The sequence below is a fragment of the Periplaneta americana genome, chromosome 8 (genome assembly GCF_040183065.1).
Source record: "Periplaneta americana isolate PAMFEO1 chromosome 8, P.americana_PAMFEO1_priV1, whole genome shotgun sequence".
Classification (NCBI taxonomy): Eukaryota; Metazoa; Arthropoda; class Insecta; order Blattodea; family Blattidae; genus Periplaneta; species Periplaneta americana.
Genome location: NC_091124.1, coordinates 69,753,697 through 69,779,817, shown reverse-complemented (window position 1 = coordinate 69,779,817; position 26,121 = coordinate 69,753,697). Strand labels below are relative to the sequence as shown.

The 26,121-nt window shown below is 33.4% G+C and overlaps 1 protein-coding gene across 2 annotated transcripts in view; it reads left to right on the top strand.

Annotated features, from left to right (window-relative positions):
- Window positions 1–10,353, top strand: part of LOC138704812 (receptor-type guanylate cyclase Gyc76C-like) — a 934,849-nt gene extending 924,496 nt beyond the window's left edge. The window contains exons 18-22 of one of the 2 annotated variants that reach the window (XM_069833089.1): window positions 416–556; window positions 1,835–1,958; window positions 2,272–2,370; window positions 4,438–4,839; window positions 7,483–10,353. In XM_069833089.1, the coding sequence (XP_069689190.1) occupies window positions 416–556; window positions 1,835–1,958; window positions 2,272–2,370; window positions 4,438–4,839; window positions 7,483–8,319 (1,603 nt within the window). In that variant the 3' untranslated portion in view covers window positions 8,320–10,353. The remainder of the gene's footprint in view (window positions 1–415; window positions 557–1,834; window positions 1,959–2,271; window positions 2,371–4,437; window positions 4,840–7,482) is intronic. The other variant, XM_069833090.1, reaches the window with a different exon arrangement.
- The last annotated feature ends 15,768 nt before the right edge of the window (window positions 10,354–26,121 follow it).

The window sequence follows — 26,121 nt, the reverse complement described above, 5'->3', positions numbered from 1 at the left end:
TTCATGAAAGACCGTCATAAACTTATCTAGTTTTGATGTAATAGTACAATGAAATAAAGATATTGTACTATTACATCAAAACTAGATAAGTTTATGACCGTCTTTTATGAAAAACATTGGTAATTCATTGTAATAATTATTTTTAGTATTATATGTAGTTTTAATTTACTGATTTATAATTTTAAGATTTCATGTAACTTTGAGATACTGACAATGTCAGAAACTTGCATACAAGTCTATTGACAGCTAATAAATGAATAGTGAATATCAATATGACCTTAAATTTTAATAAGTTAAGGGTTACACTGTGCTGTAACTGGTAAAGATCTATGCTTTTTAGACCTATAAAAGAGAATGGCTATCATATCTAGTTACATAAAAGTTAGAATTATATTAATCAGCATGCATTTTGCAGGCATAGAAACATCATGGACCAGATGATGGACATGATGGAGAAATATGCCAACAACCTGGAGGATCTAGTCAGCGAGAGGACCCGGCTTCTCATTGAAGAGAAACAAAAAACCGAGGACCTCTTGAACAGAATGCTGCCAGCGTGAGTACTAGACACAGTCGCATTCGTTAATATAAAATCAAGTGGAGGTTCGTGGTATTTGATAAAGTGAACAGAAGTTTGTTATTCGAAATTTTGACAAAGGATCAGATTCCAAGGCAGATCATATATAATATTTATAACCTTTATAAATCAAACCTTATTGCAGTAAAAATAAAAGAAAAAATAACCCATTGGACGGAAATAAACTCAGGAGTCAGACAAGGCTGTGGCCTCTCTCCTTTGCTTTTTAACGTTTATGTGAATGCCATTGTGAAAGATTTTAGAGAAACAAAACACAGATATATCACTATTAACAGATATAATAACGTTTGCAGATGATCTTGGTTTATTAACAACATCTGAAGATGATTTGCAATGGTCAGTACATAATTTTAATTTAATAGCTCAAAAATATTCAATGGAAATATCCATTAACAAAACAAAAATAATGGCCTTTTGTGGTAAATACCCAATACCAAGCAAAATTTGTTTAAATAACACAATTTTTGGAAAGAGTTAATGAGTTTAATTATTTAGGATATAAACTTTCTTTTGTTGAAAATTTGGATTTATCAGAGAAAATTGTAAAATTCAACAAATCAATGGGCATCATTAATAGAGTTTTAAAACCTTCATTAGTACAAAAATCAACTCGTACTCGTCTTTATCAAATAATAGCTCGACCAGTCTTATGTTATGGGAGTAAAGCGTGGACTGTAAGGACAAAAGATGAAAGCAGACTAACAGCTCGCGAGATGAGATTCATGTGCCGAACAGCTGGCTACACTAACTGGGATCGAAAGAAAAATGAAGATATCCTTCAAGAACTTAATGTGTCATCAATATTGGACTATACTCTAGATATCAGTTAAACTGGAAGGAACACTTCTCAAGAATGGTTTCATCCAGGATCCCTAAGGCAATAAAGAAGTATCGTCCAAATGGGAAACTGTCACTTAGGTCGACCTATGCAAAGATGGCAAGAAAATCGCTTTTTCAGGCCGTAACAGTTCTTTTGGGACTAGTACTTGACGGGATAATGATGATGATGATGATGATGATGATGATGATGATGATGATGATGATGATGATATAATTTATTGCAATATATTCCTGTTTGTATTGCTGTTACTTGAAAGTCTTTGCTTTGAGAATCTATTATGACACACACAGTAGGAACTGTTTCTAATATTTTTATTAATTGGATTTTGAAATAAACAGCATTGCAGACTCAGTAACAAAGTTTGTGTTCTTCTTATAGTTTCTTTATTATTTCAGACCTGTTGCGCAACAATTAACCAAAGGAATTGGGGTAGAACCCGAGTCGTTTGATTTAGTCACCATATATTTCAGTGATATTGTCGGTTTCACGGCAATGTCAGCTGAAAGTACACCATTACAGGTTAGAAGCAAATGGTATCTTTTAAATATATGGTTGATAGATTCCTTTATTGATCTGTTCTTAATTGATTTTACATAATATTTAATTCTGGCTGTAAATTTCATTGTTACAGCAATTCTCGATTCAAAAGTAATATTTTCTATAACCTTCACATAATTTTAGTGAAATACTTCTTATCATCATAATTTGTAAGAGCCAAGTGCACTATTTTACATTTCTTGTACAACTGATAAGAAGTATAAATAATTAAATTATTTGTTGAGGTGTGTTAAAATCTTAAAACACAAGTTTTACATTTTGTCTCTTATTTCAGGTGGTGAATTTCTTGAATGATCTATACACGCTTTTCGATAGGATCATCAAGGGCTATGATGTGTACAAAGTAGAAACTATAGGTGATGCCTACATGGTGGTAAGTATTGTAATTTTTAACCACTTTTCTTGATAATTTAATTTAACTAAGAACATTATTAGATTGGTACCAGCTAGGTTTGATCTCTGACCAATAGGTCTTGTATTAAAAGGGTTGCTGAAATACCAACTTGTCTTTTTCTAAAGTGCTTGATTGGACATTTCTTAATGTATTATTATTTTTTTAGATTACTCTTTCTTCTATTTTAATATTGATATTAGTCTGCATTATATTAAGGAAAAGTGACTTTGATATGTACACTTTTGATGAATTACTGGACCTCAAAAGGTAGCTGCAGATAGATACCGAATTTTTCTGTATGTTATTGCCTTTGACGTATGCTAAATATGTATTTTTTTTTAGATTATGTGTAGGTCATAAACAGTCTTTCAGTGCGAGCTTGTTTCGCATAAGGTTGATATCACACGACTGCTTTTGTTGTAATAGAAGTTGTTCTATATACGTATTAATTAAGACTTATGAGTATATAATAATAATAATAATAATAATAATAATAATAATAATAATAATAATAATAATAATAATAAATTAATATCAACATCATAATAAAAATCATGATTCTAACTACTGTCTCAATTATGGATATATTATAGGCCTAAGGAATTTCTGAATGAAAGACAGGTGTGCAATATGTATATGTATAATATGAAGGGATAAGAATGAGATAATTCAAAATCACAATTTAACAAAATTTTTTTTTTTTTTTTTTTTTGTGTGAGTAGATTTCTTACACATATGAGAAAGCTACTAATAAAATATTATAAAAAATACTCAACAAATGACGTTAAGTATACGCCGAAGAATTTATGATGCCGCACCTAATAATATTGGACTCTAAAACTTGAATACGCTCGCTTGTAAAATTTTGTTTGTCTGGCTTAGAACTACAGTATATTATTCTCACACCTTCATATATGATATTTTTTTATTTTATAGACATTCCAGGTTTGCTCCTTCAGAAAGGGAATCTCAAAATTTTATCCATACTCTGCTAAAGCACATATGCTGTTCATTTTAGAATGTAATATCGACGTGAATCTCCAACACGGAAAACATCCTGTTCTTTGACAACAAAATGACTGTTACAAGAAGTCTGTGCCGGTATTTCTTTAACCTATCAGATATCCTATATTTGCTATACGATTATCTGAAAGATGCTCCCTGAAAACACAACATTATAGAAGTGTAGAAGTCGCTCACCTAGGAACTGCGCACTTACTGCGAAAATGTCTATATAGTATAAATTTTTATCATAGTTATGTAGTTTTCTCTGTAAATATGTTTTTTCAAGTACATTAATAAGTTTTAACTCAAAAGCTGTATGCCAAGAAGTTTAAGAGAAAGGTTATGTTTTGGACTCGTGAAAATGATAATCTTCTTATTGTGTGCGGTTTTTTTTATTTTATTTTTTTTTTTTATTTTTTATTGAGTATACCTCAACGAGTATAACTCATATGTAGGGGCTATACAAGAACACATACAAATGTTATACAATGTAATTGAAAAAGTCATGAAACGACAGTCTGTGAGAAACAAACAATAATAATGATAATAATAATAATAATAATAATAATAATAATAATAATAATAATAATAATAATAATAATAATAATAATACTTTAAAAATTTGTACACCTGAAAACCTAAAGATAACCAACATTACCAAACTATATGATGATGTAATACACCAGGAGAATAAAAAAATAGTATTTTTCGTTTTTTAGTCATCTGTTCGAAGACAGGTCTGAACCTCACAAGTGGTACCAAGAAGGCACCATTTATGAGGTATCTAGGCCAGGAGATAATCTCTAAAGTTAATTATGGAATCCCTTTTCTGTCTATTTTTTCAGTATATACATTTGCTGAGTTAAATATATTAAATATTTTCCAGTTCAAATTTTCCTCAGTAGGTCTACTGGTATATCATTTCAGATTGTAACTCTTCCATTTCTGTAAAAAAAATTTGGTTGTTTGTAAGTTCCTTATGCTATTTTAGTTAAGTTCATTCAGGAACTTTTTATAAAGCTAAAATACTGCATTTTTCAGGTATCAGGACTGCCTATCAGAAATGGAGATAGGCATGCTGGCGAAATAGCATCGATGTCTTTAGATCTATTAGAAGGTGTACGTAACCATTGTATTGCTCATCGTCCACACGAAGTATTGAAGCTTCGTATTGGCGTCCATACAGGCCCTGTTGTAGCAGGCGTTGTAGGACTCACTATGCCTCGCTATTGTTTGTTTGGTGATACTGTAAACACAGCAAGTCGTATGGAGTCCAATGGAGAACCTTTAAAAATCCACATTAGTCCTCAATGCAAAGATGCACTAGAGAAAATAGGAGGTTACGTCATAGAAGAAAGAGGTCTGGTGCACATGAAGGGCAAGGGTGCAGTCAACACTTTCTGGCTGATTGGAGCTACTGAAAAAGCTATTCAGAAACGTGAAGTATGTACAGATTTTTAGATATTCTGTTAAACGGTATAATTATGTCATATAATATGCATTTACATGAGGGGCATATTCATGAATTATGGAGGAAAGTGTTGGAACATATGAATCCACCTTGACAAAAAATTTGAGGAGACTTTTCGCTTCCTATTCCAGGGGTTTCTAAACTACGAAAAGCTAACTGAAATACAGATCTACGGGAAAACAGATCTATTAAAAAAATAGAGAATGTGAATCAAAACCTGATGACAATGCTTTCCTTACAATGATAGTATCTGGATACGCCACTGATTTTAATCCTATATAGACTATGTGTCTGTCTGTCTGTCTGTCTGTCTGTCTGTCTGTCTGTCTGTCTGTCCGTCCGTCCCTTCTTTTGTTTTTGACCTGTGTTGTGTCGAGATAGAGTCTTACACCACAGTCTAGTATATACAGTCGCGAAGCTCAATACATAGTAAATATGCAAATGTTAGGTAGTTGCTCACCACTAGGATCGCTAATATCGCCTCATTACAGGCAATGCAAAATAGTACCATCACAGTCTATTGTTTCTAGCACCCTCAAAACTCAAGCTTCGTGACTGTATATGGTAGACTGTGCTTACACCATGGTGACCCTCTGTTTGTAACTGTTGTGTACAATTTCGTGATATACGAGGCAGTATGACTTAGTATTTTTAAAGGTGAATGAAGAGGATGTATTTTGTGATAACGTAGTTCAAAGTTAATATATTGTAAGGTTCTGTATTCGTGGCATCAGAATTAGGTACAGAAAGTTAATAGATAAGCTTATCCTAATGTGATTTCCTCAAACTGCTACCAGCAAAGCTGTATATTCCGTGCTGTTCTTTTAATCAGCCTAGATCTTTATTGATCAATCCTCTTATATAAATAATGATGTGCCCAGAAACAAGCAATTTTAATAACTGTATATTGTAACTAATTCACTGGGCAACATTGATTTCATTGCATGGAATGTTTTAATAGTTCCAAGATGAAATCGACACGCTGATGACAATTTGTCACTTGTGGAAATGTAAAAAATACAAGAATCAATGAAATATTGCGTTTTGATGGGAATATACACTGTTCATCTGCAGGAACAAGGCTCTGATTCCTTGACAGTCTCTGGTGTTTGAACATTTTGTTCTTTGTCGCGAATGATTCTCAGTAATGAACCTGTTGCTTCAAAATTTGCAAGCTGTGTCTTTACAGTGTGAGCTGACGAAACCGGACCATAAACACTGAATGTCTTGTGGCACAGCTTCATAAAAATCCTTGTTTTTGTAAAATGCTTTGACTGTCAATGCAAAATGCACGCCTATGACAACTAAACACCATTGAGTGGGAAACATGTTGAAGTTATCACAGTCCTACCAACTTAAACTACAGCCTTTAAATGAACAATATTCATAATCGTCCATTTCTACTGGGTGAACCAACCAGGGCTAGACTTCTAATTGAACTCACGGTGGCTGATTCATATGTAACAACGCTACCATATATGGAGGATTCGTTCTGCGCTTTTGCGGTTAGTATTGCGTAATGTTGTGCTTGCCGAATTCACAATTCATGTTCAAAATGACGTCCTTGTGATAATATCTGGTAGGCTTCACATCTCCTGAAGATATATCCAGCAACTCGCCACAGTGTGGATTTTCACTGTCCCAGTAACGATTGTTTTGAGTGTTCACGTAACCACCGAGGTTACATAACTAAACACGAAACGTACGCGAACAAGAGGTCTGATCATAGCAATGGCGCTGTAGTTACTACGCATATGATTTTCCGCTGATGCCGGTCTAGCCCTGGCTGACTCACTCTGTACTTGCCACCTTTCATGTAAATACGAGCTTTTCAAGGTTGTTTCTTTCTTTCATTATTCTTCTCATTATTCCATGCATCCCTTGTAATTTAATTTATTTTATGCTCGACCATACCGAAATGTAGTAATTATACACCTGGTAGCAGTCCTTTAATGCATGTCATTAAAGTACACCTACTCATTAAAGTACAGGTGTTTTCAGCCAATGACAACTCAGCTTACAGATGTTCAGCAAATGACAAGTCAGCTTTGTACCGTTATAAAACCGCAAGTATCGATTATTCTCGGATATGCAATCGAAAGAGAATTAGCGAAAAGTCACGGAGGCTGAAAATCCAATACTGTCGCAGAAGGTTATGTTCTGTTACTATAATAATTAGCGTTAATTGTAAATAATATTCAAATAAATTCAATTTGCCATCTCGTTTTTCAATGTCGAATTCAATAATCAAGGTTATACCAAGTTTAACGGGATTACACAAGGTCAATGACATTATTGTTCCTCGGAAAAAATCAATACTTTCGAGTCTGCGCACATCTCACAATTCACGACCTAGAACAAGGTCACTTCCGATCTTGTCAGATACAAATAAAATGTATACATCTGAATAATTTCAAGTTAGAAATATGGTCGAGCATAAAAAGTCGTATGAAACTCGCCTATAATGGTAATTAAGAAACTCGTATGAAAATTATGAAACGAGCTTGCTACTATCATTATAGGCTCGTTGCATTATGTACTATTATATTTATTTATACCTTAATATATTTTATTTTCATATATTGTTGATCCAGAGTGTTGAATTCTGTTTTCAGGTTGATCTCACAGAACTTCCACCATTATTTTGTCGACCTCGACGAAGTCCAAAACTCAATGCAGATTCTAGACAAGCATCAATCTGTGGAGGCAGTCGTAGACAATCTAGTGTTCCACGATGTACTGGGGGCACGGAGGCACAAGATAGCACATCGTCTCTCCATAATTCCAGTCCGGTAACACAAGGACGATTTCGACTTGCTGCATCTCACCCCCCACCAGCCGATACCCCTACCTCAGTGGCGTCACGTACAACTCTGGATGCCGAAGCAGCTGAGCATGCTTCCACGGAGCGACTGACCCCACCAAGACATCGAGCAATACGAGAGTCTCGGTCTCTGGACCCATTTCCAGATGGGCATATAAATCCGTCACCTTACCTTAGCATTCAACTTCCTAAACGAAGCTCACGTTCTCTGGAAAACTGTGTGGGCTCCAGTGGAATGAAAGTATCGGCAGGTAATAGACATCTTATAAACAACAATTACTCTAATGGTGATGTAGTCCCTGCGAGAGGAGACATTAGTGCCGAAGATGTACGAGCACCTCTTTTAGGAAATGATGCAAACAATTTACCAATATTACGACGGGAAGCATTTCCGGAATTCATGCCTGCAAAACGGTGGCGTTCACTTGAAGAAGTTCCAGGATCTGACTCGATGGTTGTAGTCGCGGAGGGGGGCAAGAAGGCAGCACTGACACGAGGTTCTATTCGTAGTTGGCTTGTCGGATTCTTCAACGGCAATGGATTGCGTACCAGTGATGCTTCCTTGAGGAAGGGAATTCATGGACACGGCTACGGTGACCTGCAGTCAGAGAAGGAGAGTATTGTTTGAGGGGAAATAAGATCCTTACCGTACATTCTCTGTAAAGGCTGTTTTCTACCAATCTACATTCTAAGACTGGGTCTCACACCACTACGGACATTGCGTAATGGGGAAGATTGCTCACAGTGATTGATTCTTCAAGGAAAGAATTAAATTGTTAGCACAATAAAGAGAGAAGAGGCAAGTTTGCTTGTAACTGGCCATGGCAACAGTAGATTGATGAGATTTGACTGCGATAAATATTTTCGCTGTGCATTCCTGTGTGTATTCCCTGTGTACAAGTCTGAAGTGATTTTTCTACCTATACAAAGTGGTCCACTTAACGTTACACCAACAAAGTACAGCTTTCTCCGGGAAGAAAGTCACAAGCTTGTGATATAAAAGAACCTTATAACATCTGATTGATGAAAAATCTCAAATGCCTTTATGTTATCTACCTAAAGTCTTTATTGGTAGGTGCACAAGACTACTGGCTAATTCCTGATGGTGCCGTCTGATATCTAAAATGCGAAAATTCCTTTACTAGTCATCCTCGCCCATTGTCCCATTATTGGCGGGAATGAATTCTGCCTTACTGACATTATCCACAAGTGGAATACATTTCTACTAATTTAGCAGAATTCCATAAAGGTCTTAGTTGACTGTATCCAGAGGCATCAGGAACCAATCTAGTTATATTTTAACTGTGATTCAGTAGATTACGATATTCTTCTTACAGGCATTTAGATGTTTGAAGATGTATGCAGAATGACTCCCATGCAAGTAAATATCAGCCAGAACAGTATACAGATGTAATTTTAGGTGAAAATACAAGTTTTTCAGGGTTAAATTATAAGCTGAAGGAACTGTAATAACAACTGTCGTATTGATGTTCTAAATTGCACACTTCCGAAGATAGTGTTATGACTACAAATACAGCATCGATGTATGAGTAATTACAATTGCAGTATCTGATCTATTCATTGAAGTTTCTAAAACTTTGTCATAGACTTTGCTCGATAATTGGTGGGTCATTCGTCCATGTACATTAAAAGATTGAACTATAATAAGAAAATACTTAGTAACTTATTTGTGAACAATACATATGTCATTTTCGAAGTGTCGTATTAAACATGAAGTACCGGTATGTAACTTAATGAAATATATGTTGATAATATAGAAACATTAAACAAAATAATATATAATAAAACTAACTTCATTTGAACTACTAATTTACTACCGGTAAGTATTATGTATAAAACAGCTTAGAACTGTATCTTTGTGACTGAATAGTATTCTTTGTGCTAGGAAAAGAGAACACTACTTTACAATCAGCAAATCTACCTCTATTATAACAGCATCTGTGTTTTGTTATTAATATCAGCAAGTTTAGGGCAGACACTCATATTCACTCTTCTTGTACTTCTTGAAAAGAAAAAGACTTCGTTACTTTAAGAAGAGACATTATTATTCAAAGATATAGATTGTTAGTGTAAATGGGGCTTTTTTAATCCCGGCAAAGAAAATACAGAAAATTAAGAGAAATGTTAGGAATACAGTTGTCTATTATATTTATAATTTCGCGCTGAAAAACTTGTATGTTCCTTTTAAAATTATATCTTCCTTTTTAAAGGAATCATAGGGTGTAATTTTGCATTTCTCTTCAATTGTTTAAATGTCTTTAAAAATATTATGTTGAAATATTGAATCATGTGGAAAATGTAAGGGTCACAACGTGAAGTGGACAACCCTGTATACTTCTGTTATGTACAGAGGTAGCTGTAACTATTATTGCAAGTGTCTTTAACATAATTTGAAGTCCAGCTGTCGATACTATCATAATATTTATTTTCATGAATACAAGAAAATCCTGAATCCGAAGGAGTCTCACTATATCATTGTTGTATTTGAATTTCATTTTAATCATTTATTCTAACGAGCAGAATTGGAACAGTAAAATAATGTTAATTCTGGCCTTTTGGTGCCAAAAAATAACGCAAATCAAATCTATTTTTGTTCATTTATGCAATCCTAGCATTAAAACACGCTTGTTATGACGCTATAAATCGTGCACAATTGGCCTAATTCTGGCACTGGTGCCAGAAAAGGTAACCTAGCAACTAGTATTCCATGACGTCATCACCACCTTTACAACACAAGTTTTTACAACGTACCTGTAAGAAAAAGCTTCAAAACAACAACAAAATGACATTGTCTTAGAAACAGTTACTTAGCAACCATGTAATATATTACGTCATATCCAGTACTCATTATCTACTACGTCATAACATTACATTTTGTAAATTTATAATATTCTTTTTTACATATTTTAATGCTAGAATAGCATAAAATGTTGAACGTAACATGTATAATCTTCATTATAAACACTCGTGAAAATTAGCGTTTTTGCATATGCTCATACGCTAAACACTCATGCCATAATTACCAAGATTATACACTAGTTACGTTACTGTTATACGTACATTTACATAGAAAATTTGATATTGAAGAAAAACTAAAATAAAGACCTACTAGTGGATATTTTTCATTTTTAATTCATATGAAATTTCTGAAATGTCATTCCTAGTAATTTTATATCTTGGTAATTTCTTAATTAACAAAACAGGAAATTATTAAAAAATTATAAGATCACCCAATTAGGCTATATTTGTTCATGATATGATTTTGTCAAGTTCGGTAATCTTCACCACTTACAATTTTATTGATAGCTTTCACGGCCATTTTGTAATATAAGTACGGTAATTACTCAAGCTGTTCTCTGAAAAATTATAGGATAGTTAATTTGCAACAATGATTATGTGACGCAGTAATAGCAATTATTGAGTACCTATACTATTGAAGTACCGATAAGTTACAAGAGTGATAAGACTGATTACTTTACAACGAACTGTACAAAATCAAGTACGTACCGGTGATAAAATCAATTTCAGTTGCGTCCTCACTTATGTGATTGCTTAACAGAAATGATGTAGGCCTATCTTTTAATTCATATATAGAAATGTTGACAACTTTGTTAGCAGTCTATTTTAATAATTTTTTTGCTGTATGTTTGTTATAATTATACTGAATAATTGTGTAAAAATCCTTACAATACTAAATTTTGGCATTGTTGTTTTATATTCATTAATGATATTGTATTGGTAATCCACAGATATGAATAATTTTCAGAGAGTGTATGTTTGACATACAAGAGACACCATTGAAAAATTATTACACTATAAGCTTTCTCTCTTTCGTCGAACTTAAATCTGTATGAAATATTGTGATTGATATTATCATGAAGGAAAAAAAAATCGTTACAGAAAGACTAACTTGGTATTTAAAATGTTTCCCTGAATATTTAAAAAACATAAAAATAAATAAATGAATAAAATATTATGCTTGTCTTTAATATGAAACTTCTGAGATATAATTTATAGCTGATCTTGAAGTACTCAGTGACTAAAATGCAGCTTTGGCTCTGCATGGTAGCCACTTTCTTGGGTTCGAATCCAATTTAGGAAATAGCCTATAGGCCTATGTTTGTTCACTCACGATACCATTTGTTTGGGTCTAATTTAGATCAAGAAAAGTCCAAATTATGGTATTAACTGTGCCATAACAGAGGATAAAAATTCTCGATAAATACAGACGTGGACAAATTATTAGCAAAATTTACGATTTTTGTGACATAGTTTTAGTATTAATATTTAGTATTTATTTATTTAACCTGGTAGAGATAAGGCCGTCAGGCCTTCTCTGCCCCTCTACCAGAGGATTACAACTATAATATGAACAATAAAATTACAATTAATTATTACATTTACTATTACAATTAGAATAAAAATTAAAGTACGACAAGATTACCTGATTAATGAAAGCTAGACATTTTATCACAGAAGTTAAGAACAAAGAATATTTTTGTATTTACTGAATTACAGATTAAACCTAGAATAACAAAATTCTATAGTGATGAAATTACCGGATATTGAAATATTTTGTGATAGATTAAGAGAGCTATTTACAAGAAACCATGTCTGAACGAGTCTCAATTACTGACCAAGTGCCTAGTAAGTTTGCGTTTGATTCAATTTTTACAAAATTTGACTTTTAAATTTAGACTACTGTTGACATTTTTATGATATAGTACTCAGAAATATGTAAAAATGTCAACTGTAGTCTAAATTGAAAATTCAAATTTTGTAAAATTATACTATAAGAAACCTCAATTTTGCTAATAATTTGTCCACGTCTGTAGTTATTAATTTAATTTTATTGCCAGCTTAACGACAGTGCACAATCTTTAACCTCATTATAACCTGGTAGAGCCTTGAAGCGTTAGTACTGAAAACTGGAAGATCAGAGAAGAGAATCAGGTGAAAGAGAAACTCTGTGATTATTATGTACCGGTACCATTTTAATTTTAAAAATTTAATTTACTTTCATTGTAGTCTATCTAATCTTATGATAGCTCAAATTTTAACACGCAAATTGCGGTTTTGGAATTATTTGTGGATTTTTAAAAAATCTTTAAAATTATCTGAAATACAGCTTGGTATCATGTAAATTGGTGGCAATTTAAAAGTTCTTACAATTTATGCATATTTTACTCTATGTTGATCTGCAGACTTCTCCAATTAATTTTAGTTCTCGTGTAAGAGGTATAGAAATCCAAGACAATAATTTTATAAAATAAATATATTAATTGGTAATTTTTGTATTATTCTACTTCAGATATCTCGCTAAGAAATCTACAACATATTGCTTCTGTTAGTGCTCTTTGTATTCTCTTTTTACTACTCATTTTGATTCTGATTTCTTTCCTCTCATAGCTTGTTTTCTCTTTTAAAAATTATTTCTTATTGTGTGTTTCAATTGGAATATGATTTTTGTAGGATAATTTAAATAACGAACTTTTTGTAGTAAATATTAAAACATACACTTGCATTGGTAACATAATCTATCATTCCAGAAATAAAATGTCAATTAAATTTAAATAAAATAGTATCGCTTATTAATTCACTTTGAATAGCTAGGTCCAAATTAAAGAACATTTATTTTTCATTTATGAATTAGTATGACTTTATCAGTCTATAATTTTATTATTATTATTATTATTATTATTATTATTATTATTATTGTTATTGTTATTGTTATCATCATCAGCAGCAGCAGCAGCAGTATCATCATTATTCATTTCAAATGTACGGTATTGTAATAGTAACTTAATTAGACTAATCAGTGTGATCAATATTAATCTGATAAAATAATTCCACTAGTCCCAGAAAGTAAATTGCAATGAATTTGTCTAAAATTGCTGCTCTTTTGATCTACTTTTTATACAAAATATAAGGAAAAAATGTGATGCTGTAAAAATCAATTTTGAACTTTTCACTTAAATTTATGGAAAATTGAAAAGGTGACTTTTTGACATGACGTCGCTCTCTGTCCATCTGTTTGTGTACAAAGTAGTTCAAAAATTATTGGCTAGATTTTGTTTATATTCATACTTATCAGTCATTCCAATTAGAAAGAATAGCCTACATATAAAATGATAAAATTTATAATGGAAACTTCGAAAGTAAATTTAGTTTATTTTATTTGTAAGGAAAAATGCACAAAATGATAGGGTTACCAGGTTGAACTATCGCCAAATCCGGAGATTTGCGATGTCTATAAAATTTATTATTATTATTATTATTATTGTTATTATTATTATTATTATTATTATTATTATTATTATTATTATTATTATTATTATTATTATTATAGCCTGTTTCATTTTGTAGACCTATTGCAAGTTAAAGGATCGGTTAAAAATGCAACAATGTCGAATTTGAATTGACTGATAAATTAATATTTGAAATCGTGAAAAAAGAAAATACGTTTTCAACAAGTTCCTTAATTTTAATGCCAGATTTGTAGACTTTAGGAATTTATTTCTCCATCAAATAAAATCCAATCATGGTGAAATTTTTAGGCATGGCACAGAAAAATATGCTGTCTTAAATACATATTAGTTAATTTTTTCAGAGCCTCACATAAAAAAGTTGTAAAATTGTTCAAAATTCAGTAATAATTAAATCTTTACTTATTAAGAATAGTCGTAGGCCTTCCTTAAAATCTGTATTTCTTGGACTCCTTACAGATTCCAGAAGTCTCTTGTTTCCCAAGGCTATTTTGTAGAAATCCTGACAGCTTACACTCAAGTTCATTTTAATACAAATTTCCGCTTTCACTAGTTCTATTGACATTCTGTTCATGTCATCTGTCCACAAACCATTCACAACACTCAACACCCTTCCCACAAGCTCGTTATTTACTGGAATTGCTAGCACATGTCGCATTATTATTAACATAGGGACCGTAGCTTTTTCGAAAAAAGATACCCAAAGTTTGCAACACTGATTTTTATCTTTGTCTTGCATCAGTGTTGTTATTAAGTTACTTAAACTAAGTCCATTTTCTGCAACAATTGATATAATTTTATTTGAAATGACTTCAGCACTCTCATTACTGTCTTTATAGAAGTTCAGAATATCGCTACGTTTTCCATGTTTTACAGAAAAATGTGTCACCACTAATGGGAAATTCTTCTTGTTACCTTTATTTGACCCTTCTGAATCAATTTAAAATGGGTATTTTTAAGTCGTTCAGAAGCTTTTCCTGTGAAAATTATAAAAGAACTCTTGTAACTAGAGCTTCACTTTTGGTTCGCGCACAACTTACTTTTTCCGTTACGGAAGAGTCATTGAAAACACAAGGGTAAAGTTTATTACCATAATCTTGTGAATTGTAGAAGTGGTGATGTTTTACTCCATGAAATTTTAAGGCCAACTAAGTTGCTGCTACTTTTATCATGTTCAACTGTATATCATAGGAGCATAAATTTCAGAATAGAATTATTCCTACTTTGTACTCTGTAATGTTCTTTGTGCCTCTCTAATTCCAAATGCTTATTAAGAGCTTTAACGCCACCATACTTTACTGTAAATGAAACATTGCACACTTTACACCAGCAAGAAAGTTCATCCTCTCCTTTTTCTAGCCAGTCCTTGTACTTATCATTTGTCAACCATTCATCACGAAAAGAACTAAGTATCTTTTTGCTGGCTTCATATTGAACACAACACAATACTCTCGCACAAATTCCCGCACTTCGCGTAACAGACTGCACTGCACTATAATGCTGTAAGAACTGACTTGTGAAGGATCAAGGAAGTGAATATTAAGTTTTAAATTTGAAATTGTTTCATTATTACGGCATTCAGGTTTCGTTAAAATACTGCTACAAAACTTTATTGACAAAAGTTCTGAAGATGACCCATAAATAGGTCGAAACATGTAAACAAGGTACGTTAAAATTTAACACAGAAAGTCTTATCATACATATTCCGAAGTGATACAGTGTTAAAAGTTGTGTAATCAAGATGGACAAAAGTTAATTGAAAATAGTTAATTGAAGTCATATTTCTGAAATATATTATCATATCAAAATCATCTGTTTTAATTTTCTATTTACATCATCTTTCATTGTTGGCATAGTGTCAGAGACTAGTGTTGACGAAAAGAGACACTCACTTTTAAAGATAGGGCCTAAATGCTTGCGTCATTGTAAGCCTGGCACAGATGCTCACTTTTAAAGTTATTTGATGGATAAAAAAAATTACACATGGTTAATTTTTGCTATTTTCTAAAGAACTGATTGTCATGATTCGTCCCATGTAACTATTACCTAAAAAAAATTATCATCATCATCATCCATAGCGCTACAGCCCGGATTGGGCCTCGGCTTCCTTAAGAATTCTTCTCCATCGGTCTCGATCTTTAGCCACCGTCCACCAGTTCTTCACTCCAAGCCTCTTAATGTCATCCATAACACAGTCTATCCATCGTAGCTTTGGCCTTCCAACTCTTCTTCCCCCAGCAATCCCATGTTCCATCACCTTCCTAGGTATTTCACATTCATCCATTCTCTTAACATGCCCTGCCCATCTCAGACGAGCAATCTTAATGGATGTTATTATATCGGGAGACTCATAAAGCTGGTATAATTCGTTGTTATATCTTATTCTCCAAGTTTCATCATCCCTTACAGGTCCAAAAATCCTTCGCAATATCTTCCTTTCGAATGCGGCCAATCTAAATTTATCCCTTTCGCTAAGAGGCCACGTCTCTGATGCATAGGTCAACACTGGTTTTATTAGGGTCTTATATAGTCTACATTTTGTGCCACGAGATAGCAATCTTGATTTAACTTGTTTTTGCAGCCCATAATAACACCTATTGGCGCTTTGTATTCTTCTACTTATTTCCTCTGAGATATCATTGTTACTATTAACTAGTGATCCAAGATATACAAAGCTCTGGACTGTCTCAAATTTGGCATCATCAATCTCAATGTACTTAGAAGTTTTATTATTATTTTTGTTATTGACTACCATGTATTTTGTTTTGTTTCCATTAATTTTTAATCCCATATTTCCAGCTGCATCTCTTAGATTTCTGAAGGTTTTCATTAGAGCTCTTTCTGACCTCGCTATTATGTCAATATCATCCGCAAAGGCTAATATTTGTACAGATTTATAAAAGATGGTACCTCTTGTTTGTATTTTTGCTTCCCGCACTATCTTTTCTAATGATATATTAAACAATAGGCATGCAAGAGAATCACCTTGTCTGAGTCCATCCTTGGTAGTAAACTTATTAGAGAGGTCCGTTTGTATTTTCACACAACATTGACTATTTTCCATGGTGGCCTTCACTAATCTTATGAGCTTATGGGGAAATCCAAGTTCTTCCATAGCATTATAGAGTCCAGCTATATTCACACTGTCATAAGCAGTACTAAAGTCTATAAATAAATGGTGTGTTTCTATCCTACTCTCTCTTGTTTTCTCCAGAATTTGTCTTAGAGTGTATATTTGGTCAATAGTTGACTTTCCTCTACAAAAACCAGTTTGATATTTCCCAACTACTTTCTCAGCGTATGGCAGTAGTCTATTATACAGAATTTTAGAAAAGACTTTATACGTTGTATTCAGAAGTGTTATACCTCTATAGTTTGAACATACAAGTTGGTCTCCTTTTTTATGAAGTGGGCATATGATGCCCATTTTCCATTCCATCGCTACCGGTATTATTTCTTCTTCCCATATTTTTTTAATTAATTTACATAGGTTATGTCGCAATTCATCTGTTGTATGTTTTAACAGTTCAGCCTGAATTCCATCATCTCCTGGTGCTTTATTATTTTTAAGCTGTTTAATGGACTCGTTAATTTCCTCCATTGTTGGTAGGTCATTATCAATTTCCAATCTGTTATTGACATCGGAACTACTAGTATTATTACCGTTGATATTCCCCATAAATGTATCTTGATTGACAACATTAGTGTTATTTCCGTTAAGAAGACTGCTAAAATGATTACTCCACCTATTTAAAATCTCATCTTTACTTGTTAAAATATTCCCTTTAGGGTCTCTACATAAATTAGTCCTAGGTTTAAAACTCTTCCTCTCATTATTTACAAATTTATAAAATGTTTTAGTTAAAAAAAAATTATACCATGTGCAAAATCTTGTCCCTTAAATATTCCTACTTTAAATAATGTAAGCCACACATGCTTACATAATTAACACGAGTAAGATCTCTATTTAATCAATTATTTATATTCAAGTGTTAAAAGTAGTGTACGAAAGATTCAACATGGAATTCCTACTTTGTTAATATACGTATCTGTGAACAGCATGAATAGCTAGTTATTAAAATTTTCAGCTAGAATCCAGGTTCGAATCTTGGTAACGTGAACCAAAATTTGTGACAGGTATAGATATTGTAGATTTCCTGGGACACTTTCATTACCTCTGCTGCCATCTCATCATTTCTTTATAAATCATCATCATCATCATCATCATCATCATCATCATCCATATCACTGGTTTAGAAAGTAACAGAGAATTGCTACATCTGTACTGTATAATACTTTTGAATGTATTCGTCACTAAGATTTCCTATCCTGAAACATATTGCACAGGGCAAATAGCTAATGGGAAATGCTGAAATTGTCACCTATATCTGAAACAGACAAACAAGTCACTATAAAATACATCTATATATAGTGAAGATGATATTACAATGAAGTTATATTTTTCTGCTGTAATTTATAACGCAAAGAACTATAACTTAACTATAAACTACTGGATATAGGCCTACTTAACATAATGCCAATGTATCATTGGTAAAGGATATTGTAAAACTGTGAATAAAATACATCAAAGTTGGTACGTAAAAATACGTACTGTAATTCTTGAGAAATGACGTTATTTAAATACATATGCAAATCGTGAAAAAAAAAAAGTCTGTATTTAAACATGTAAATTGTGAAGAAAAAGTTTGAATTTAAACGTGGAAATAATAGTAATTTGATTTTGTCATTACTAAAACCTGCTTCATGAGAAGAACTTTTGTCTACTGGATGGGAATCATCTGCTGACTCTTCAGAATCAATATTGTGTTCTGATACGTCAATGATATCTGCAACGTCATCAGTTTCGTCTACAATAGCCTCTTCTTCACTATCGTCAATAAATAATAGTTGCCTTGTAACAGATTCTTGCTCTTTACGAAGTATTTAATTTCTTTTCATATCTTTTTCCACACTATCTATCCACCTATTAATACGTTCTGCCTCTTCTTCATTTTACTGCACAGAATCGTTCTTGATATAAAACGTAAAACAGAATAGTAAACTGTTATTTATAGCTTATAATGTGGGGATTGTTCGACAACACAGAAAGAACGAGCACATAATTATAAGTGCACAGCTGTGAGTGTTGCAAGTACACAAAACTCAACAATGCTCTAATTAAGGTTATGATGGAGTGGGGAAGTCACGCCATCACAATTTTGCCAGTTTGGTGCAACACGCGCCTTACTGGGATACGGGAGAATGCATTTTCATGTTGTAATATGAGAGAGCATACGCGGTCAAAAACACCGTGCCATAAAAAGAACAAGCACCTGTTCGAAATAGAGCACAACTTTGATTATTTCAGGCGCACAAATTGTCAACAAAGCTTTAGTAAGGATATGAAAGAGGGAGGAGTCAGAGGTTTCCTGGCATTAAAGTAGTGCAGATTTAAAATAAAGTGCAATATTTTCCCCATTATGCACCTTCTCCCAAGTTAAATACCCTAGCATGTTTTGGATTCTGTTTTGTTTGTACCAGTACTTTCTAATTGTTTTTCCATTTCTTTTAGTAATAAATACTATGCTTCTTTTTAATTACGTCAGGTTGGCCTGGGTAGTGTAGTTGGTATAGTGCTGGCTTTCTGTGCTCGAGGTTGCGGGTTCGATCCCGGTCCAGTTCGAGGCATTTAAGTGTGCTTAAATGCGACAGGCTTATGTCAGTAGATTTACTGGCATGTAAAAGAACTCCTGCGGGACAAAATTTCGGCAAACCGGCGACGCTGATATAACCTCTGCAGTTGCGAGCGTCATTAAATAAACCATAATTTAATAATTTTTTAATTACGTCAGGGCTGATATCAACACACGAAGTATGCAGATCTTCAATTACGGTATAGGCCTATAGTGATTTAAAATGTAACATTCACTCATTATGTCTTCTGACATGCAGCATATTTAGATCTCTTAGTAAATATATAGCCTATAATTTGGATTGTAAGGAAAATGGTTTATGCTTTCTCTTCATAGATGAATGCCTGATAGAAAATATAGGCCTATATATAATATATTATTATAGATTTATCATAAGCTTTGCTAACACTCATACAGTTTTAAAAAAAGTTCGCATTTGATGAGTCTTGTAAACTTAAGGAAACAAAATCTGGTTACTTACGGAATGTGACTGCGGAAACTCTGGTGTCATATTCATATTTTTTTTACTAATGTCTTGCTCTATTATAAAAGTTGTATTTCGTGTCCTTCTGTATCTGTGAAAAAAATTTTCACCCTCTGTATCGTTATAAATACTGAGTTCTAATGTTTGTATACTTACTGAAAGTTACAGATATACGAATATACTATATCTTTATTAATATTAAAGTACATTTTCGGAAGTGAATTATTTGTAAGCCTGTATTGTGTTTTAAAATACAATAAATTTGGCTTTAACATATAAAACACTATTAAGTTGAAGTATTGGTAATACTTTTTTACCTATATCTGTAATTTTTAAGGTGAACTTTTTCTGCAGATGTTCTAAAATAAATTAATTTCACACTGTCTCTTTTTTTTTTTTTTTAATAAGTATATAAATGTTGCCATGTGCCTGGAGTTGGCTGTGATATGCTAAATGAAAATGATTGTAGTACCGATACCAAGAAAGAAAACATACATGCATCTTGAGTAAAGAATAATTCCAACTGGTACCGGTACTGTATTTCGAAATTGTATCATAGGTATGTCAGTACAATGTGTAGTACTGGTATAAAGAAGTGACAGAATGAACAGATGTATAATACAGTTGAAGTGTGTGAAATGTATAGTGCCGAACTTTGGTGGTTTGTGAAACTATGATGATACCACTCCTGCATATTTTCAGTCAAAGTGAAAGTTTTTTTGTTATTAAAATGTTATGTGCCAATATATTTTACATTTAAAAAGAGACCCCAGCAAGAGTTCCTCTAAGGGGCTAGACATAACAGGAAGTTATTTGGTAGATTGAAAGCACGAAGAATGAGTCAGATAAAATTTTCTGTCTGGATGGCTGTGAAAGAGACCTACATGTTAATTAAACTATTATAGGTGCCAAGTTATTATATAAACATTTATCATCAATTATGTAAATAATTGAATATTATATTTGTTGTGTGCATATTCGGAAGTGCATGAGAAAGTGTGTTGAATCAAAATAAGAAGTGTCTGTACATGTGGATCGTTAATATGTTGTATTTTTTTCCTCCTACCTTTACATTTATCATTTCCTACACTATCCAGGTCGATAGATAGTTGAGGATTGAACCGCATAAGAATATAGGTAGCATATTAATGTTATTGTATATTATAAGACTGGGAAGTAAGGAAGGTGTGGTCTACAAAATTGTCTTCAACATCCTTTGAGTATTTCTGCCAAGATCGCATCTAAACTATAATTGAGGGGTTTGCCGGAAGAAGGGCGTATACGTCAATATGGCGAATTGAGATACATGCAATCTAAGATTTTAAAACGCACTTGATTAAAATGTTATACACGCACGCAGCCCTGTCCTGCAGGTATGTACAGTACAATCAAAAAAAAATTTCGCTACTATAATTATTCACTACATTTTAAACCGTTTTCCCGAAGAAGGGCGTATAGGTCTATCCGCCTTTCTTCCAGCAAAGCCCTCAATTAGTACCGGTACAATTAGTAAATTACAGACACTATCACCAAGCAAAATTACTTCACATATAGTAACAAACACTACACTTAATTGAAGGCCTACCCATGGGATCACCCATCTCCAGCATCCTACCCGAAATTTTCATACACAACATAGAACAGACACATTCTAAACAAGGACAACAGCAAACACGCAGACATCATCATTTACTGGCACATACGTAGATGATATACTAATACTATACTGGTACAAAGGAAACAAAAGACAGATTGAAAACCTACACAAACATATAAACGAAATACATCCAAAATACACTTCTCACTAGAAACAGAAAACAACAAATCCATAAATTTCTTAGACATCACAATACCGATAACAAAAACAGACCACAAACATATGTTCAAAATATAGAGGAAACCCACTACCATGGTAACACACATACACAACACCTCCAGTCATCCCACACAACACAAACACGCAGCAATCTGATTCATGATACACAGACTCATCACCATTCTATGAGCCAACAAGACTATAAAGAAGAAATACCAATACGTAATATCAAATACATAGCACAGCAAAATGGATGCAACCCCAACATAATAGACAACATCGTAAGAAAAACTAAACGCAACACAAACACAAAAACAAAACAAATACATCACACTAATATACGAAAACAAGAACACATACAAGATTGCATCATCATTCAGAAAACTAAAATACAACATTGCATACAGAACACACTACAAAAAACATCTTAACACACAGACAAGACACACAAATAAATACAACTTAACAAGAGTATACAAACTATTATGCAACAGTTGCAATGACTTCTACATTGAATAAACTGGAAGATCATTTCAAACACGTTACAAGAAACATATCACACCCATAACCAAACTACACAACAATTCAACCTACACTGAACGATCACAAACTCCAATCACAACTACAAAAACATAGACACTGACATGAAAACACTACACATCCAGCCAAAAAAAAAAAAAAAAAAAAAAACAGAAACTTGGCACTCTTCAACAATATGAAATTTGCATACATACAAAAACACACCTCTAGCACATTCTGAACACACTACTCAATTTCAAAACACACACACCCTTTTCGACACAATCATGAATACACCCCACTACAACAGGAAACCAGAAGATAGCCCGGAATCTTCACTAGGCTTTGAAAAATGAAGAACAACACTTCGAAACTAGTCAGCCAGGTAATTACCTAAAAATTAACATAGTGAAGAAGTTGAACAGTTAATCAGTGGTATTATTAGTAGGTACTGTTGTCTGACTGTTCTAAAAATATTTGAAATTACATTTCATTAATAATAAAATCCATTACAAACAAAACAAGAGAAAGCCTCTTTTGGGCCATAATAGCCAGTCCAAAATCCATCCGCATCAGTCACTGTCTCGTCATGAACAAGACGTCGCACATAAGCATCTGAGAATGCAACATCATTCCAGGGCAATATCCATTCGTTCATTGGAACTACCGGTACCACTTGATTGCTGCCTTGCCTTAGGACGATAATTATATCCTGAGTCAAATTTCTTTATGGATGATTTTCTCGACACAATTCTGAGATTGAATCTTCTACAATCCGTTCTATGGAAAAAAAACTGAAAGTGAATTCCAGCCCCAGCGCATTTGTCATTACTGATATGTATAGCTACCGGTATTCTATTTGTGGATGTAGGATATGATGAACAGTTTCTAGTGCTGCCAATTTCATTTCTTCTAGTACGCCTAAGCATTCTGACTTCTTGTTAGGTAGATTATACATTCCATGTATTTTTATTCATTAAAATTTACCAATGACCTTATTTTGGAAAATTTGTGAGTTATGTTCTTATGTGTAAAAGGAGAGGGGGGGGGGAGGTAACTTCCAATTGCCGCATGCAGTCTTATTTTTAGTGAAAGAAAGCATGTACAATTGAATGCGTTTCGTTCACTCTTGCATGCAGTGCTTGAATGCTTACAGTTGAAAGAAAAGCTAAACTGTGTAGATGTACCTGTACCTTTTGTTTATAAAATTAAAAGTTATCTTTGCTTGTAAACTGATATAATCTTACTTGTACCTCATACTTTTCAGTTTCATTAACTTTCTTTCATCAGGCAGGCCCTTGTTTAAATGCAAGAGGAGGAGAAGAAGAAGAAAAGAACTGGATCCTCAGAAATGTGATTTAGCCAGATAGTTATTGATTTACGTACCGGTATCAATAAATATACGGAATAGAAACAGAGATAAAGTATGACCACAGTCTATTATATACAGTCATGAAGCTCAGTACGGTACGTAGTAAATATGCATCCATAGGTAGTTGCTAACCACTAGGATCGCTAATATCGCCTCATTATTACAGACAATGCGAAATAGTACCGGCACAGTCTATTGTTCCTAGCACCCTCACAACTCAAGCTTCACGACTGTGGTATGACTGTTACTCCTGATTACGTGATTATATGTGATCAGGGCTGTTACATAAAGATTTGATTATAAACTAGTTAGGTCAATGAGTTATATTTTGTCTGAGTTGAGAAAATTTATTACAGATAGGCCTATAGTTCACAGTAACGCCCAGCGAAAAATAGTTCTATATCATCTTTAAATTATGTTCTTTTTATTCGAACACAGTGTAACCAAGGTCTGCATTTTATTCACTCGTAAACAATGAGACAACAATGAAAGTAAAATATGCTAATGCACTGTCGACCGTGGCTAATGTCGATAATGGGTACTGTACGAATTTGTGACAGTTAAAAGTAATTACCCCTATGTTAAGATAATATTATCGGCTAATTCTTTAAATTGACTTTTATCATTCCGTTAATTTCAGTTGTATGCTTTTTTTTTACGACCTGTAACATGCGTTGTTCAAGCTCCAAAGTTTCGACTAAAAAGAAACAACTAAAAGTTCCATGTGGCCGAAATACAGGTAAGTGTTCATTTCAACTATTATATCCTTATCATTTACAAATTTTTTAAATTTCAGTTACATAGTAAATTATGTAATCTATCTCTAATAAATATGAAGCTTTTCAGAATCAAATTATCAGTATAATCAACATTTTTACTCACTGTTATAACCTAACTTTAATAATAAATCATAACCAACATTGTATAGGTAGCTAATCTGAAATTTTTATGAAAATGTACAAAAAACACGAAAAGTTATATTATTACACATACTAATCCTCTAAAATGTACACAACGCAAACAACACGGATTAAGAGTTGGAAGATTGGAATTAAAATTTAACCAGATAGCGAAAATAACTATGTACCAGTATTAACTCTTACTGAAATCTAAAAATTGTACAGACAGTGAGTAGATTATAATATGTGAGGTCTTCTGTGTCATGCAAGAAATAACGTTACGGAATGAGCTTTGGGAAAGGGAAAGTTTATCAAGCAATATCGGGCCTCCAGCATTCTGATGAATTTAGGGAACTGCAGTAGGCAATGAAGTCCGGTTCCGCGAGCCAGCTATAATGGCTGGGGCTGGCGAGGGGGTTTTCGTGCTAACCACACGTTACCCCGTACTAGTTATATGATCGTTCACCTCTGCTGAGACATGTGGACGCAAGGCCAGCAGTCTGTTGGTAGGCCTTGGTCCTCTATGGGCTGTCGTGTACTACGACATTATTATTATTATTATTATTATTATTATCATCATCATCATCATCATCATCATCATCATTACATGACGTGTGCTATTCTGGCAAACCTAATCCTAATAATAATTTTATCGCCCTTCATCAAGTGTCAACTGGACTGGAAGTTCACTTAAAAGAAAAATAAATAGATGCAGAATAAGTAATCATAATTATTACCGTAGTATATTCTTAGAATCTCATTAAGTCCGTTAGTTCGTAAAAGGACTAGGTAGCTTATACAGATTGGATTGGATACAGGAACAATGCAGTTTCGACGTAGATGAAAATTTCTCTCTTCGTCACAACATAGCTGTACTGCATTCCATTTACTACTGTGGCTACGAGAGAAGTATGCATATCTTCCGATACATAGGACATTATAGAGGCCTAATTTAATTGGATTTCGGGAGGGGGCACTGCGCTAACCCTAGGCTCATTTCCAATCCACGCCGGCTGACTACACTAAAGTTCGCTCGTATCCAGATTCGAACAGGCACCTCCATTCGTCGTCCCTAGCCCCCTCTGTACGTTGCCAGCTGGCGTTTGGGGAATGCTATGGAATGTTGACATTAATGGAGATTGGACTAAATAATATGCAGTAGATGCCTAATATGGGGAAATGGAAGGACAAGGAAAACTCCAACTGCGACCTCGTCCGCCAAAACTGTCACTATAGATTTTCCACATGAAAGATCCCAGACGAGACCGGGACTCGAGCTCAGGTCGCCTGCGTGATAAGCCGAATGCGGGGATAATCGCTATAGATGTTATAAGTGTAAGCGAGTACATCACACTTTTTA